We start from the raw sequence: 18,142 nt of genomic DNA, 5'->3' as shown, positions 1-18,142 counted from the left end.
GGCATGTTTTGATGATTCATTGCTCACAGAAGCAAGTGGATGAAAGCAGAGCTATGCAGATTCATGCTGTGCTCAGAGTCGGTCACATGCATCGAAACTTACCAGACATTTCATCATTCAGCAACACGAGGATCCTAAACTTACGACGAACAAAACCTGAAGGCTTTACAGGAGGAAGAGGTGGAATATTCCTGACTGGTTGAATCAATAATCTGATAGAAATCCAATGGGGCACCCAACCCACTCGATAAAGATCCAATTAAAGGCAGAGACATCCCACAGCTAGAGGACAGCCGTTAAGGCCGGGGAGAGAATCATTGTGGAACGACTTCAGGCAGTAATTGATTGCAAATGATTTTCAATAAATTGTTTCTCTCTCCGAGCATTAAAGCCTAGAAAACTAATCTCTGTTCGTTAATATTACATCTGTGAAAGTTTGTAGTAACTGGCATTGGAGAGTTGTGCCGACTGCTTGTTTTACTCTGGATATCTTCTAACATAAAATAATGAACGCCAGATGAAATGTTAAAAAAAATGTTCTAAAGTTATTTTTGGCTTTAAAATCACTGATTTGAACGAGAATCTTTCTAATTCTGTTTGAAACCCAAAGGTTTGGCCAATAACACCAGCAGAGATCCATCCTATTCGATTTCTAATCTAAGGCACACTAGGATTCAGGACCTGACACTATAGTTCAGCGTCCATTATCCTCAGGCTCCTTTGCTGACAGTCTTAAACAGGAAAAACTAGAAAAGTAACAGTCCGAACACTTTATGTCATTTCTGTTTAAGTTCCTCCAGCTACATCATTAGGCCACTGCAATTCCAACAGAAATGAGGTGACCCACCGATGATGACGATGGCCGTACCGGCCAGCAGAGCGAACAAGGTGCAGAACATCATCTGGTAGCAGTTTATGAAGCTGTGCAGGGAGTGCCCCCCCTCATTGCCACCAGCTGGAGGAGCCGCTGCAGAGAAGAAGCAGTGGAGGACATTTGGAAATCTCAGTGTTTTTATCTCTTACAGATGACAGATATAGTCGGCAAGTATGACTGATTTTTGAGCAACAGTACAAGAAGTTCCTGAACAAACAAACCCAGAAAAATAGATAGGTTATCAAGTTATGAAAAGACCCAAGGCCTGCTTGTTGTGTACATCAGGACAATGATTTTGGTTAGTCAGTTAAAGATGGGGTAGGGGATCTTTTTCTGGAACATTTTTTTACGTATTGCTTGAAATACTCTTCACACCCTCATTGCAACCAATTAATTAAAAGTTTTGACACAAATATGAAAAGTTTTAGTGGCCTCTAGAACGTACAATCTAGGAAAAACAGTATCCAATCATTGTGAACGGACCGTTCACAATGATTGGATTCTGATGCCGTCTATCAAACTGCAATCTGCTCCTCCCTCCCCCTCCCCCTCCTTCCCCCTCCTTCTCCCTGTGCGCGTACCCTGCTCCGTGAACGAAGCTTGGCAGGAAGCTAAACTAGAGCCAGCTTGGCTAGCACCTAGCATTATTAAACGTATAGTTAGCATAAACTAAATACTAAATACGACAACGATCGATGCTTGCTGTCAGAACAGCGCTCGTGCACCTTCGTGCTCGTTCATGTACTCTAGAGGCGTGCCTTCGGGGGGAAAGTGAAGAAAAGGGTTGGGACTTTTTACCTGTGTATTTTCAAAATGCAGCTTCGCTGGACTCAAAATCCAGGATCTCCTACCCTACCTTTAAAATCCATTGCAAATGTGGGAAGAATTTAAATATCCAGTCTGTAATCACTGTTCTTATCCCAGCTGGACCTAAATCTGAACCTCAAACCAAACTCATGTTCTCATAGGCAGTCAATTCTTAAAAAGAAAAAAGGTACAGTAGTTCCCATTGTATGCCCCTGTGAACTGGGAAACAATTATGATAATAGGCCCTTAACATTGTACAAAGTGGCTTATAGTAACACATGCCAGAGAAGGCAGAGCTATTAAGTGGACAAATTAATGAGACAACTAATTCATTAGAATGTATTTTGTATAAGCAGCTTGAAATTAGTTAACACTTGAAAAGACGTCTGCCTGCCACTTTCCGGTCACCTGACACACTTAAAATGAAAACGCATAAAACACAAAGCTAAAGCCACACGACCTGATGACCTGCGGCTCAGCACACTGCCATGTGCAATGGATGCCTGACCTTGTGAGGCGGCGCTGGGATCAGCGACATGAATCAAAGTGACTGGGATGACGAGACTCTGGCCAGATGAAGTGCTGCTTATTGTGATAGAAGCTGTTGTTGCTATCCGAGTGTCCACAGCACTGACGGTGTACTTTGAGAAACCTGGGAAGCTGTGGTGGACCTCCTTCTCTTGCACGGCAATGCTCGGAGAAGTTGACACCACCTAAAGACATCAGAAAGGGTTAAAGACATAACTTCAAATGTAACCACTAAAGTATAGTGGCATTTTCATACTGATATACGGTTGTGCCTGACCTCCATGCTGGATAGGGCAGCGCTGGGGCCATAGACTGTGAATTCAGCAGATGGGTGCATGTTTGAGAGCAGCAGCTCGGTCTGGTCCGAGTACAAGCCCGGCTCTATGGGGAACTTGGCGCTGACTTGCTCCCCGGCAAAGGCACTGGCTACCAGACCTGCCTTCACCAGCAGGTTGGTCATGGAAATGCTGAGTACACGGGTCTGCTGGTCAGTCACAGGTTGCAAGGTCATGGAACATGTATAGAGGCCTGTGGCAAGAATGGACATAGTTACAAATGATGGCTCAAGATACATTATTAATGTGTCCATTGATGTGACAAGAGCCGACGATGAACACCACTGTGAGCAGGATTATGGGATTATTTCGCAATCACATGGTGCCATTAGAGACCCAGTAAGGTTCAAACGAGTGGTTACAGCCTTGTATACACACACAGTGGATATCTGAAATGAGGCAACAACTCAAAAGACAATTAGTCCAGAGTTTTCAAGCAACATGAACTCTCTGTTCAATACATCACTGGGACACCTTTTATGGTACCTGCTAAATTCATTCCATGGGTGATGCAGGTATTGATTAGGCCTTTGTGAACAGCGTTTTTCTGCGCCTTGTGCAGAGCATCCACATAAAAACTGCACCCGAGTAACATTTTAATGTTCTCCTATTATGGAGAACAGGGTGCTAGGAAGAAAAATAATGTGAATGGCAAAGTATGGAGAATTAAGAGAGAAAAACAGATGCAACTTACAGTCCCTGGTAATAATACAATAGTCTGGTAACAGCATTTTGCTGTTCATAAAAACTGTGGCCCGTGTTCCATTCAAAGCAACACTAGAAAAGCGTGTTATCCATAAAACTATGTGCTTCTGACTTGAAGGATACTGACCTTTGCTATGAACAACCCCGGGCCTGAAACTGCCCTGGGGCATCCAGAGACTGAGTTAAACAGCTCCCAACTTTAGTATCCAGCTTCAGTTTGCACACATTTACTTTACAACACCACAATATGTATAAGCAACAAGAGAACACGTGTTCACATTAATAAAAAATAAAAAAAAGAGTAGCAAATAGACCCAAGACGACGCTATCAGAGGAAGTGATAAACACGAGAAGTGTACAATTAAGACACGGAACAAGAAAAAATATTAGGTTGGATTTTCCTGCTGAAGAGAGCAGAGAGAAAACAAACAGGATGTCCGATGCATGCACACGTAGCCTCGTTGCTACTATTAAGTATATAAGTAACTGGTAACTGCTTGGTTCCGTTGGTGCAGTTGCCAATGTGTGGGTTAATTATCATAAAAAGACATATATATATATATATATATATAAATATATATATATAAATATATATAAATATAAAGAAAACGAGATGATTTTTTTTTTTTTTAAATCACAAATAGCCTCTAAAAACTCGTCTTATTCTTGTTGTTAGGTCCTGTAACGTTATCCTACCTTGTTGCTTGATATTTTTGGTGGCTTCTTTGTGGCCTGAACCTTACAGCAATCTCACATGTATGGATGCGAATGTGCAGGGCTCAGACAGAGATTTGTTTCTATGACAGCGTTGTTACGACACAAAAATGAGCAAAACTGCACTGTTACTTTAAAGATTTTCGAAAACGGGATTACAGAGGTTAAGAAAAAAAATACTGCGAATGCCAAACAATGGGCAACTAAGAAGAAATTAATGCCAATAATATTTTATAAAATCTCTTCACAAATCCTGCTAAAGTAGACTGAAAATATACAGGATAACATTTGAATCTAAAAAAGGTGGCAGCAACGACAACATTTAAATCAGGGGCTCATGTTAGTAGGCAGATGCAAGTTATTTGAAGTTACACGAACGTTGGATTCAAATCAAATCTGGTGTATACAAAAAACGGCAAAATAATTAAATGTGTAAAAAAAACAAAAAAAAACACATGATGTGCAATGTTCCCTCTAAGCTGTGCGCAATCGTGCACTGCTCGCACATTCTCAGCACACAAGAAAATCTATGCAGCGCATAATAAAAAAAAATAAATAAATAAATAAAAAAAAATCACCATAAACGTAATAATTATTATCTAATACTAGACCTAATATAATCAAATTAATTAGACCAATAACCAATAATTTTTCAATATAACGCAGTGAGTGACAGGTGTTCAGCCAATGATACGATACGGTTTACTTCGACTATGCAGCCAATCATAGCATTGATAGTGCTTGCATATGTGCCCTGCCCATACGCGCCGTGAAGGTTAGCTAGCTAACAACAGTGCGGCGGCGTTAGGAGTTAAGAGACGCAACGTCTTATCATGGCGAAACGAACGGGCAGCGCCAGCGACACATCCACTCACCAAGCCAAAGTAAAAACAGAAATGCGGTTCTTTTAGGATGGAATGGCTGTCTGAGTATGTGCAAATAGAAGAACAAGCGGTGAAACTGGGTGAATTTTTTTCTTTTTCGAGTGAGAAAGGTCTACTCTGCAAAACATACAGGCTGCATGCAGGCTGCAAGCATGACTCTCACATATAACATACTACACATCTCATGAACAACAAGATTTTTGTCTTTTTCGTTTTAAGTGGGCCAAATCAATTGTATTAAAAGTAAACTAATGAAAATTGCTGCTGTGATTTGATTATTTTCATAAGCCATGTAACTTGCTATGATCCAAGGTTTTGAACAGGTGTGATACTGGTGTGTGGCCACAGTGTGCACATCTGATGTTGCTCACAGTGGTTCTCAGTGTGCTCATGGAGCTTGTGTGTATGCCCAGATACATGAAAAATTAGAGGGTACATTGATCATGTGTATACAATTATAAAACATCCGTTTCTCAGTCTTACCAACGCTGGTGTCAAAGCTGATGTGGGTTCTGAAGACGTCACTGGCAGAGAAGTCAACCGTGTCACTGGTAAAGACGAGATGGCAGCTTACAGATGTTTCTGGCTGCAGCTGTGAAATGGCTTCAATCTGACTGGAGGAGCAGGTTCCTGCAGTGTAGAGCACAATGAAATATGGGAACACTTTTTATCCAAAATGATAATAATAATAAAAACAACAATATGAATGACTTGTCATAATCTAATGAGAATGGTCATTTTAAAATGAACTGCTTTCTTTCTGACCAGCTCTGTCCTCCTTCAAAAGCTCACTAATTACCACGGTGTTTTGTTTGTCTAATATGGGCAAAACAAAAAATGTCAAAACAGCTTCTTGATCCTGAGCAGTTGCTTGGCAACCAGCAGAAACACCTGAAAGTTACAGGTTTTTCAAGATAACACGCCTGTTGGATGCAGCTGTGATACTTCTGTTTTTAGTAGAACTATTGTTCAACTCAAAACATTTCAGTTCAATACCAGTCTGGGGATACATGGCTTCCTGTCTAAAGGGGCCTCAGATGTTTCCAACAGTTATCTGGTTAACAATGAACTGGTAACAAATCAAACACAGATTTTATAAATAAAAAAAAAACAAGCTAAACACAGCAAAATCAATTCCTTGTGCATATATTTTGCATCCTCATATGCAGATTTTTATTAAGAAAGAACAGTTCAGTACCAATTAAGTTGGTTCCTCTTTCTCTGGTGGTTAGTAGAACTTTTGTCTCCTTGCCGGTCCTGATAGGTGCAGACTGTGCCATAGCTGCCGTCCTGTTAGGTGCTTCCACTACCATCTGCAAACACACACACACACACACACAGAAAGCAGAGGACTTCCATTAAGTTTCAGTCGTGCGCTCGGAATAATAAAAATCATCATTTACATCCACACTTAATTGTTTACATCAATCATGTTAGACCGTCAGTTTAACAAAATCCCACCGCTCCTCGTACCAATGTCTCCTCACACATGGATAAAAACATCGTCTTCATTTGGTTCAAAAGCTCGTGAGCACCTTTCTGTTTATGATAAAATACCCAAAACAACATCTCATTAATTCTAACGTTGCTAACATAAAATATTCATTTAAAACAGCTGATTACATTCAAGCCATGTGCAGAAAGGAGCATGACTGGAAAGAGAACGGTAACAATCAGAGAGACAGCTAATCCTTTCCACGCATGATCGTGTCTGAATGTCTCAAAAGCAGTAATGTCATGCTCACACACCAGGCAGAGATAATGCGTTTCTGAGAGGAGATGAGGGGTGTACTATACACTTATTTATTACACATTAACTCTTGTAATGATATATTACTGAATAAAGTAACCAGAATAATTCATGAACAAAGAGGATCATTGGAGGATAGAGAGTCAAGAGCTAAACACACCCAGTCAGTTTCTGGTGGCTCATTCAACAGAGATATGATATGAGATGAGTCAGATGTACCAGGGGGCTTTTCCTCCTCCATTATACAGCCCGTCAATGACGCAGTCCAACACATGACTTACCTCTCTGTACGTTTTCAAAACACCAGGTATCTCATAGTACACAGTGACTGTCCCAGAGTCCCTGGCGACAGCAGCACCACTCCGAGGGTCCACCTGCAGAACACCGCTTGCTGACGAGCTCCATGTTCCATGTCCACCTGACATATAACATATAACAGCTGACATGTGAAGATGATGATCTGCTCGAAAGATTAAGTACGCTCAACTAAATCAATTTATCACAACTTGGGGGGAGGGCGCTAAACAGCCAAAGGTCAGATAGACAAGGATTTTTTATTTAACGGAAATTTAATTCTGAGCAGTGGGGATAAAATGTTTCTAATCACAGCTGGAAAGAAAGGGGGAACAAACATGAATTGAGGTGATAACACAGAACTAGGCTGTCATTGTAGTCTGCCAAATCTGGAGCATTATATAACCCTTCCCCCGTACACACACTCACAAATCTTTTTTTTTTCTTCTGTAATTTCTGACAGTTTGCCTTATGCACCACCCACCATCAGGGTTTGTTAACTGGACATGAAAGCAGACCACATCTCCCACCACCAGGTTTCGGGCCTCATCTATTTGGATGGCATGTCCGACAGGAAGCGGAACGTAGTCCGCCACGCCCATATTTTCAGTATCCCACACTCCAAGAAGTGTGAGACCGACATTGACAGTTCTCACCGTCAGAGTGTGGTTATTGGGCCCGACGCCCACCTGCACAAGGTCATCTCTGCAGAAAAGAGAAGAGGCACAGGACACTTTGTGACAGAATTTGTCGGCGCTAGGTCAGAATTAAAATTTTCAATTTACATTCATGCACAGAGCGTTCGGTAAAGTGATATGAATGCAGATGCCCCACTTCCACCTTTTTTAAAGGCATGTTGATGGCACAAAATTGAAAATGCAGCACATATTTTTCAATCTGTGGTTTTAACATCTAATATATCAACTATAAATCAATTTCAACCTAATTGAGTTACACTGATTGACTTGCAATTCTGCATAAACACAAATGAAAAACACCTGCTTTTAAGTCCTTAACCAACCATGCCAACACAGGTATTAACAACTGCTTGAAAATCATAGTTATCAAGTAAAATAATATATATTAAGGACAATTATGAAGTTATTGCAAGTGACCGTCTTTTGCTCCAATCATTTTTCTCCCTTTATGACCCTCTTTCAACCTTAGACTCAAACACCCAAATACCCTATCACACCACCACTTAACTCTTTCTAATTAATCAATTATCATCCATCAATTAAACACTTTTGTTACATATGGGCTTGGTAAACCTGAGCAGATTATGTTTGCAAGCACAGTATTATTATATTAATTTTTTCCCTCCAAACATAGGTCTTAGTTTTGCTTCTTGCTCCAAAGTATCTACTCTGAACAAATAAGGCAAACTGTTGAAACTGGATAGCTGTACAATCCGGTTAGCCCCTAGGACACCTGGTGGGATTTAATCACATGCCGGTAATCGTAATTCCCACAATATCAACCCTTTACTCCTGATTTTGGTTCTTCTCAACTAAAATTGCATTGGTACCTGGAGAAAAAGGCAATAGAGCCAATTTATTGTGTGGGAGTCCCTCGACAAAAGTGCAGTAACTCCAACACTCCAATTAATTTAGCACACTCACCCAGGTGAAAACAACTCCACCTGAAATGAGGTTGCAGAGCCAGCCAAGGAAATTAATACTGTCAACTCCTTATAGGCCCTGCCTCCACACCTTACATGATCTTACCTACTCTGGTAAATGGGACCAGCACAGGATTTGATATATGTGAGATTGAATGGCCAGTCAAGCTAAGAAACATTCATTTCTATTCACAGGCTGGTTAGTCAGGGCATTGCTATCCAAGGCACATGATTTGTCAATCCTCTGACCACTGTCAGGAGGTATTCATCACCACTGGTAAAGAGCACTCCACCAGCCGTGAAAGTAGCATAGAGCAAAATAAAGCAACCACACGGTAACAAGACACTCAGAGAGTGTGCAGCAGGTGATTAAAACTGCAATAAACATCATCGGTACCCATATACAAAGCATCAGCTAAATCATTGGGATGATATGCCCGAAGAGTCCAAAACGTACATAAAGATTACACCAATTCCAACCGCAGCCTGTTCACAGCGGTGCTGTCTGATGTATCCTCAGCCATACTACCAGGCAACGGACTAGCTTCTTTCCTCAGGATGCAATAGGATACTGATTTTAATCTTTCCCACTCTACCACAAAGCAGGATTATGGCACGTTGTTTAAAGTGTTGCAAAGTGACTGACCTGTTTATAGAAAATGTAAGATGAGAGTTGGAGCAGTGTAGGCCCTCTCCAGTGCTGGCGTGAAAGTGGACCGTGAAGGTGAGTAACGATCCCAGGGGGAAGGCATTGGGACCATCTCTAGTGAGTGTGTAGAGGACTGGACTGGTAGAAAAGCGAACATACGACACAGGCAACACCTGAGGAATGAAGGGAAGAGTTGGTGTACCAATCAGTGAACTATGCTTTCAAAAGCTTCTTGACAAATACAAAGTAGCCCACAAACTATTGTGAAAAAGAAAGGCTTCTCTGGTGAAAAAGTCTGGCAGGGGGTCCACTCACGGCATCTATAGGCTCATGCTTTAAAAGAATCTCAAACATCTTTAATGCAATGGCTCTTAAGCTAACCTTCACAGTGAGCATGAGCGTCTGATTGACGCCAAAGGTTTCTTGTGAGGTGATCAGCATAGAAGAGATGCCAGTGAGAGAGCCAGAAGAGAGGAAGCCGTTCTCATCCACTTGAGCGACAACAACCTGTTCAGGGCAATCTAGCATCCGGTAGGAGAGTGCACCGACACCATCCCTATCAGACAAAGAAATCGCTGAGTATGTATTTTAAATTGTGCAAAAGAAGTTTCTGAATGTGCATTCAGACTAGACTCACCACTGTACAGGCACTTACGACTCACCTGTTAGTCTGAAGTTTGAGGGCTGAATTTGGAGCCATCAATAACTCCTCCGCTTCCACTTTAGGATTAACCATGTGCAGCTTGTCATAGACCTCGATCAAAGCAGAACATTGAAACTCAAACTTGAGTACCATAATGTTGCTGAACTAGTGACATGTCATGGTTTAATACAGTCTGACGCTTCAGCTCCACCTAATCTGGAGTGTTATCGCTTCACAAAGTTAACAACGTAAGATAATTCATAGCTCAGCAATCTGCTGCACTAAATGCCAGCATACCCACCCAGTTATGAAGGAGCAGCAGGGGACACATGATAAACAAAGTAATCTATATAAAGGGTCCCCATAAAACATCTGCATATAAATTACTAATAAATACTGGTGCTAAGGACATCTACAGACTTTATTTTCTTTTTCTCTCCCCGGGTGTTACAGTGCTGTACCTGGATCTGGATCTCATCCCTGAGCTCTAGTAGATTCCCCTCTAGCTGCTGTGCCTTTGGGTCAGTAACTCTGAGAACCACTTTTAGCCCAGTCCGTCCCCTCGTTCTTCCAGTCACCTTCATACCAAAGTTGTGCTCCGACTGCAGGTCAATATTAGCCTACACAGGAAAGGGATTATAATGAGAAAGGCAAAAATAGTAACAGAAAATTAAATAAAAAGGCAACAGTCGTGACAAAGCAGCGGTAAAGCTAACATAACAAAAGTTTCATAACAAAAAGCAAGATAAGGCAGAGCCTGGGTTTAAAAACTATGCTGCAATGGAGAGGCAACATATATAAAGTTAATCTGACAAAAAGAAGTTGAGAATCAAGCCAAAAGTAGAAATGGTTCAGTGTAAGAAATACTACATTATGGGCAAAATTAACTTTGCGGTTTATGTCTGAGTAGCAAAAAAAGCAGAGAAAATGAATTTGGAAAATATATCTTTTACAGGCCATGATGCATCATTTGACTAGAACCAGATACTTCAAGCTCTTAGTATGCAACTCTTCTTTAGCAGCACATGAAAGAAACAATCATGACTCGTTTATACCAGATTTAAAGCAACCTTGTGCTCAAGTTGTTTAAACAACTTGGTGGCACTTAAATGAATCTTCATTTGTGGTGCAGGACTGCCAGAGATGGACAAGAAATGAAAAGGTCTGGAATATTGAGACTCTTCTAAAGGTCAATACATTTGTCCAATAAAATCATTAGATGTTTCACCATGCGCTTTAAATGGATGATAGCAAAATTTGAAAAGTCTACCAACAAAGTCCCCAGGTTTACTCTCAGCTCCATAGGAATTGTAGGGTGTGTCACAAATTAGGAGTTTATTTATCCCCCAAACCTGAACCTGCATTTGGCTTTTGGCAGCTGTGAATGAAAAATGAAAGGATACCTCAATATGTCGGGGCTGGATATCCAGGATGTCTCTCTTTGTGGTAGACCAGTGAAAGGTGAAACCGGGCAGAACGCTGCCAAAGGAGAAGGGTGTTTGGCTGTTGGTGAGCCCCATCACATATACCGGCATCTACGAAATAAAAGTTGAATCGAGCCAATCAGTGAGGACAATGTCACCCAGAGACCGTAAAGACTCTACATAACATTGCCATCTTATATTAGATTAAAAAGGTGCAGGAGTTTATGATTTCAGATATACATAATAGGTACAAAATATCCATACCTGTGCTCCAGTCTTCATTCTTGTAATAGGCGCTCTGATTCTAATGGCTCTCAGAACCACAACCTCAACGTCTACTTGGTCCTGAGACCACAAGAAAATTCGGTTTTCATGTGCACGAGCTTAGAGAGGAATAAATTGGTCGATGTGCTGTCCATTTTACCTGAGATATGACAACGAGCTTCCCAGTCTCGGCATCAACAGCTTGGACGAGCCCTGTCACAGTAACGTTACCAACGGCAACACCCCTGACATGGCCCATGGCATGAACAGAAGCGATCTCCTCGTCAGAAATGGAAAAAAGAATATTGGACTGTGGTTGAGGGCCCCCCTCAGATGTGATCTGCAAATGGCAAGAGAGTGAGAGAGCAGGAGTTTGAAAGGATCACACACACACAGGAAAAGAAAGAAAAAAAAGATTATTTCCTGGGAGGATATTGATCATAATGACAGTAAACCGCTGTCAACAGAGCATTTTTGAAGGCACTGGATTTCTAAAACCGGAGCTAGAAAACCAATAATGTGTGCTGCATGTGTGTCAACTAAGTATAACTTACAGCAATAAGGAGGTTACTAGAATAGATGGTTTATCATTTTTAGAGCGTGAGTTGAGGCAAATGACAGGAAAGCTGGACATTTAAACAAAGAGTAATTAGTCAGCCCATGTTCCAGAAATATTCTTCAACTAAGGAGACGATTAACTGAGGGAAGCGGTTTCCAGACACAGCCTCGGCTCTCATTTTACACATACCTGCATCATTGCACCGATTAGCAGAGTCATTTTCCTTGGGATGAGTTTGAATGGTGGAAACACCTTTAAACAGAAAAGAAAGACAGATGTTCTTTCCAACATATGCAACAGGGAACATTTGAATCTCCATTTTTGAAAACTACTAAATTCTACCTCAATTTGCTGGGGAGCGGAGGCAATTTTCCTTCCATTTTTATCCACAACAACAGCTGACAGAGTGGTCTGACCAATGGAGAGCCCTTTCACGAGGAAAACCGCCGTATCGTTTTCTGCAGACTCGGCAAATAGCCTGCAGAAAACACATTAAGGAATTTAAGCTATACTTATTGTTACATGATCAACCTAAACAACACATTTTACATTACTTACCTGAGAGAGACTATTGCAGAAGCTGCCTTGAGTTTAAGATTCATGAATTTGAAATAGCCGGCTGAGAAGGGCTTTTTGTGATCATCCAAGACTCTGACATAAGCTCTCACGGATTTGCCAATCTCCACCTGTAAACCAAGAAGAATTCCATCCATAAACAGAAATAACTCTGGCTCAGATGAGGAGCATACGAGTTCAAGACGGGCATGGCTTTTACTGGAAATGGAGGGAAAGTGTGAGAGAATCAAAATTGTATTTAGTGCCTTCATGTCATTCGGGGCTTTTAAGGAATGTGTGACACTAATAAGAGAGACGCATGTAGGATTGGAAAAACTGACCTTGTCGACCACTCTCACATAAACCTCCAGGATGTCAGAAACATGCACTGTGGCTTTGGCAGGTGCTGGAAAAGCTAAACAAAGGTCGTGAACCATCACCTTCACCGTGCCAGGCTGGACTGCAGAAACCTGGACGGAGAACAAATCAAACAGATTTTCTTTAAAATAAAAAAATAAAAACACTCCATGTTCTCTGCATTCAGTGGTGCACTTACCTACACGATGCTACTGAGAACATTTGAAAGAATTTTACACATGTTCAATGGTATTTGTTGTGTATTGCTCTGTAATAATTCTTCCCAAACACCATGAGACAATCCTTTCTTACCTGTGCTGTGCCGTGGGCCTCCTGGAATACCACGTCCGCAATCCCTTTTAAACTGGTATTGACAAAAAAGTGGCCCGAACCCTCTCGCAGGGCCAGATTTACCTATAAAGCAAATTAAGTCAATGAGTTGCGGCAGTGCAATTTGATTTTAAAGCCCCTTCCACACAAGACACGTCGCATTAATGGCTCCATCAGTCTGTTAAAGCAATGACATGCAGTCATTTACACATCGGTCCCTTTTTTGCCAATGCTCCTCACGCTCGACTCCGATGTGGATCGACTGTGGATGGGACGGAAATAGTGATGGTGCGCATCATATTTGCCATTTGTGCAAGTTTTGATCATAGGAGGATTAAGATTATAGTTTTTATTGAGTCATAGCTTACTCACAACATGTCATGTTTGCTTTTAATATTAACAAGTCAAACGCGCAGTAGTTGCGCAAAATACAGCAGCCGTGGACGGCGATGTTGAAAATGTCACTTTTTTTTTTTTTTTTTTTTTTTTTTTTTTTAAACAGACTGAAGCGGATCAAACATAAACTGATGTGCTTGTGAGGGTGATGTTTAAAAAAAAAAAACAAAAAAAAAACATGCTAGTTCACAGTTTTTCAGACAGACGTCTAGCAAATCTTTGTAAAAATCTTGCAAATTATTTAAAGTGATTCCTGGCCAGCACACTAGCCATTATTCAACCCTACAGCTACCCAACACTGCTCCTAAATCAGTACTAAGAGAGGAGGGCCCGCTGGCCAAAGAGGGTAAGCCCCTGCTGTGTTCATTCCAATGATTGATAACACCTAAATTCATGCAGGAGTTACCAGCGGAATGAAAATAATCGAAGGCTAATGCAGTTGTGAAAAAAAAAAAAAAAAAACTTATAATCGCTAATGATCCCTAATTTTCAAATCCAATTTGAATCGGTGGTAATAAAGCCTTAAAAAGTAAGAGATTCTGTTTGTAGAGAGATAACACAGTAATACGAGTCAACAGGAGTGAGAATTCTGTCTCTTACCCGCACATCTGGGTGGTTGTATATGGTCACTGTGTTAGGAGAAACCTTCACATCTTCAACCAATAGGAGCTCCAGTGTGGCTGACACAGGTGTCAAAGGTTCATACTGTGAAGGGCAAAATTAGGTAGGGAAGGTAAGCTGAACTTAAAAGGAAAAAAAACTAAACAAAACAAACTCACACAACACTGAAAGCATGCAATTCTAGCATACTACTGCTAAACCCTATCAGTAAAAACAGAAGCCTTTGCACATCAGCTGTGTTTAAAAGGACATTTCAGTCAGAGCCGGATCTTTGTCCAGTGAACATAACTGACCTGACAAAGACTTGCCAGCGAGAGGAACATTCAAAGATTAAATCAAACAGGATTAAAAACATATACTGATATTTTAAATAATGTTTCATTCAGCTGTATCTGCTTTCAAGGAGGAAACAAGAAGCAGTTTGACATGACTCAGAAGCAGAGCCACTGCTTTAACTTACTGGACTGGGAACTTCAGCCGCTGCTAGATGTGGAGCCTGGTATCCAAGAGCGGTCGCTGTAATGGCAGCAATCCCCGTCTGTTGATGGACGACAACTGTCTGACGTCCTGCCACAGATAACAGCAACGTTAAATTAAAAGAAACGAGCAGAAGTGTTTCAATTCTGCATTTAAATCTATATCTTCATTTTAAGCCGACCACCCCCACTCCCTTGTAAAATGCGTGCAATCTTTTACCGTGAAGTTTCATCTGTTTGTTGTTGCCAACATCAAGCAGCTGGAGCTCCATGGGTATGGTGGGCTCAATACTGGCCAGCGACACTTTTGTCGATTCCCACGAGATGCTCAGTGAGCTGAAGTTGTCAAACTTCCTTCCTTGTTGATCAAAAGCAGCCAAGTCCAAAATAGGGTTACGATAGTTTGAAACAGGCACCTAGAAAATTTTTTTATAAAAAAAGATAGAAAATAAAAAAATGTAAGTGACCAAACTCCATCACAGAAAGCATTAGGAGTCAATACCACACTTAAACTGGCATAATTTTTAGAATAAGAATAACTTTTTAACATTCTAAACTCAGAGATCATACACACACCACTTGTTTGTTCTGCTGCAGCAGCGGGCAGGTCAGATCCAGCTGTGGACTGTTATAAACCGGGACCAGCGTGAGGCGTGATGGAGGAGCACATACAAACTTGACCACTGCTAGTTCCACAGCAGGATAAGGATTGGTCACACTGGCCTTGTTTCCCACAGTCACCTCCAGAACCTGAAGAATAGTATGATGATGATTGAAATGACACAGATACACAGTGGTAACAAATGATTATCACAGGATAAACAGCTGAAGTTTTTAGGAATCAAACTTTTGTGATGAGACCTAAGCGTACAATGATTTTAGTGGCTCCTACCTGCTCTCCCAAGACCTTGCAGGTTGTTCTGACCCAGTGGTGATTATAGTTGTGAGATGAGGGACTAATCAAAGTAAGGCTCAGGCTGGCCTCATCCTCAGCTCTTAAATTGCAGAAGAACTTTGACGGCTCTAAAACCCAAGGCCGTGGTCCGCCCTCAAATAACATGTCTTTAGAGGATCCCAGCGTGACCACAGCCACAGAGACAGGGTCAACTGCCTGTAAAGAACAATAATTTCCGTGAAGGTTCAGACATTTACAGCGAGACGCTTTAAGAGAGAAATGCCCTCCAAAACCTGAACGGATTGTACGGGGATAAAAATGTCAGCGAGTGAGCAACATATCAAGTAGACGCACTTTGAAAGCACAAATGACAAGATATTTTAGTTTATGGAAAAACTTAGTTTAAAATAAAGAAATAAAGCAGATTTCATTCTATTCTTTTTTTTTTTTCAATTCTCAACTAATCTACTGTTAAAAAGGAGCTTAGCTGCGAAAATGTTCAGCTGAAACACTCAGCGTGACACTTCACAGCAACTAAATTGGGTCAACCTCTAGCTGCCAGGGCAAAACAAATGAAGTGTCTGGAATATTCTGAAGAACACAACTCAACTCTATGTTCCAAAATGCATAGCGTAAGAAGTGGTACATCAAACGACATGTGACTGTGCTAAAAACTTGGATCCAATGTGCAGGGAGCCCACAGCGAATGCGTCGGTTACTCAGGACTAACGAGACGTTTCAGAGCATTATGGCCATATTGTTTTAATACTTGTGATGTCGTTTCAGTCTGCCGCAATAGTTGAAGACGGTTTCATTCTTTTGCCTCACCAGAGTCTAAGTTTAAAAGATAAATCAGTGTAGCAAGTATATAATGAATAATTAAAAAGTGCACAGGAAACCCAGGAGGAAAAAAAAAAGTAACACTTGCTGATTATTGCATTTCTGCCTCGACTGAAAAAGACAGTTTTCAGAAATGCAACTACGCAACAGTTAATATGGGCTTTCAAAATAAAAGCCAAACACAGCCAATGCAATATTACTTAACGATGCAGCTGGCATTATTAATACAAAATATTTGTGAGAAATACAACATGCAAAATCGGTGTAACAACTAGAAGCATTTCCACAAGAGATAAGCACTGAGGAGGCCAAACATCAAGCTAAAATTCTTAAAAAGAATAACAGATAAGGACTCACTTTGAGAGAAGGGTAGGCAGCAATGGTGATCCTGGCACTGAGGTGAACATTGCCATGAGTGTAGCTGACAGTAAGCACAGTGTACCCAGGGGACAAGGCCTTGGCTCTCACTCCGCTGCAGTGGCCCTGGCCTGGTGCCAGCCTCCCTGGACAAGGAAGGAACAGGGTTGCATGAAATCAAACACCAACAGATGATTCAGCGTGAACGCAAGAGAAACTTAAAAACAAAACAGGCAATTGCTCAGAGGCGCGCTCATTTGTCTTCCCATCTTAAGCCAAACCGAGGTTCAGAAAGGTCTCATTATTCTTCCTGGCACGTTCTTACTTCTTAAAGGAGAACTGCGGTATTTCCAACATTAAGCCTCTTTTATGAGTCGTCTGCAATGTTTTAGAACCCCCCTCACCGCTTTTTTGAATTTTACTGCTGTCTCCGGTATTTGCCTAATTTTGATTCATCTCAACCCGCTTCAGAATGGCAAGTCATGTGCATGTCCAAAAAGGTCCGTAAAAGCACCATAAACGTCCGTTTTCAAAATCATCAACTCACCGGAGTGGTTACTGGTGTGCACTGGTAATCCATATCAAATTTCGTTGCGAAAAGTTGCTTCTGTCGTGTTTTATTTGACATTTTGTACTGGATGTTCGTTGATATTACTCCGCCACCGCTAAGAAAATAGTTCGAGGGTGAACGAGCTGCCAAATAAAACACGACAGAAGCAACTTTTCGCAACGAAATTTGATATGGATTACCAGTGCACACCAGTAACCACTCCGGTGAGTTGATGATTTTGAAAACAGACGTTTATGGTGCTTTTATGGACCTTTTTGGACATGCACATGACTTGCCATTCTGAAGCAGTTTGAGATGAATCAAAATTAGGCAAATACTGGAGACAGCAGTAAAATTCAAAAAAGCGGTGAGGGGGGTTCTAAAACATTGCAGACGACTCATAAAAGAGGCTTAATGTTGAAAATACCGCAGTTCTCCTTTAATAATAGAAAAATTCTAAATGAAATGTGATACATCTTGCTAACAGATAAACTTTCAAAAAGATAAATGTTTCAACGACAATCTGAAATCCATAAAGAATGAATATAGCTCAGAGTAAGAGCTGCGCCCATACTGTTTTTTTTATTTTTATAAACACATTCGACTCACAGCATTTTCTGCTGAATTCATTTAGGTAGCTGAATTATTTCCACGTGTTGAGCCATTTAGTCCTTATCGTTACCTTAATTCTGCCTCGTAGAGCGAAACTAAAGC

The 18,142-nt window shown here is 41.1% G+C and overlaps 1 protein-coding gene across 1 annotated transcript in view; it reads right to left on the bottom strand.

The window, feature by feature from the left end:
- Positions 1-18,142, bottom strand: part of nup210 (nucleoporin 210) — a 28,696-nt gene that overhangs the window by 2,825 nt on the left and 7,729 nt on the right. Inside the window, exons 14-38 of the mRNA XM_075474854.1 lie at positions 16,879-17,024; positions 15,679-15,897; positions 15,363-15,536; positions 15,007-15,202; positions 14,771-14,877; positions 14,290-14,394; positions 13,276-13,377; positions 12,948-13,076; positions 12,610-12,737; positions 12,394-12,529; positions 12,241-12,303; positions 11,653-11,832; positions 11,493-11,573; positions 11,208-11,339; positions 10,266-10,424; positions 9,824-9,915; positions 9,543-9,717; positions 9,159-9,334; positions 7,376-7,596; positions 6,879-7,015; positions 6,046-6,160; positions 5,331-5,477; positions 2,487-2,737; positions 2,190-2,394; positions 848-967 (exon numbers count right to left, since the gene is read on the bottom strand). Coding sequence (XP_075330969.1) covers positions 848-967; positions 2,190-2,394; positions 2,487-2,737; positions 5,331-5,477; positions 6,046-6,160; positions 6,879-7,015; positions 7,376-7,596; positions 9,159-9,334; positions 9,543-9,717; positions 9,824-9,915; positions 10,266-10,424; positions 11,208-11,339; positions 11,493-11,573; positions 11,653-11,832; positions 12,241-12,303; positions 12,394-12,529; positions 12,610-12,737; positions 12,948-13,076; positions 13,276-13,377; positions 14,290-14,394; positions 14,771-14,877; positions 15,007-15,202; positions 15,363-15,536; positions 15,679-15,897; positions 16,879-17,024 — 3,696 coding nt within the window. The remainder of the gene's footprint in view (positions 1-847; positions 968-2,189; positions 2,395-2,486; positions 2,738-5,330; positions 5,478-6,045; positions 6,161-6,878; positions 7,016-7,375; positions 7,597-9,158; positions 9,335-9,542; positions 9,718-9,823; positions 9,916-10,265; positions 10,425-11,207; positions 11,340-11,492; positions 11,574-11,652; positions 11,833-12,240; positions 12,304-12,393; positions 12,530-12,609; positions 12,738-12,947; positions 13,077-13,275; positions 13,378-14,289; positions 14,395-14,770; positions 14,878-15,006; positions 15,203-15,362; positions 15,537-15,678; positions 15,898-16,878; positions 17,025-18,142) is intronic.

The sequence above is a fragment of the Odontesthes bonariensis genome, chromosome 10 (assembly GCF_027942865.1).
Source record: "Odontesthes bonariensis isolate fOdoBon6 chromosome 10, fOdoBon6.hap1, whole genome shotgun sequence".
NCBI lineage: Eukaryota > Metazoa > Chordata > Actinopteri > Atheriniformes > Atherinopsidae > Odontesthes > Odontesthes bonariensis.
Note: the sequence above shows the minus strand (reverse complement) of the source record. Positions and strands in the feature narration are given on the sequence as shown.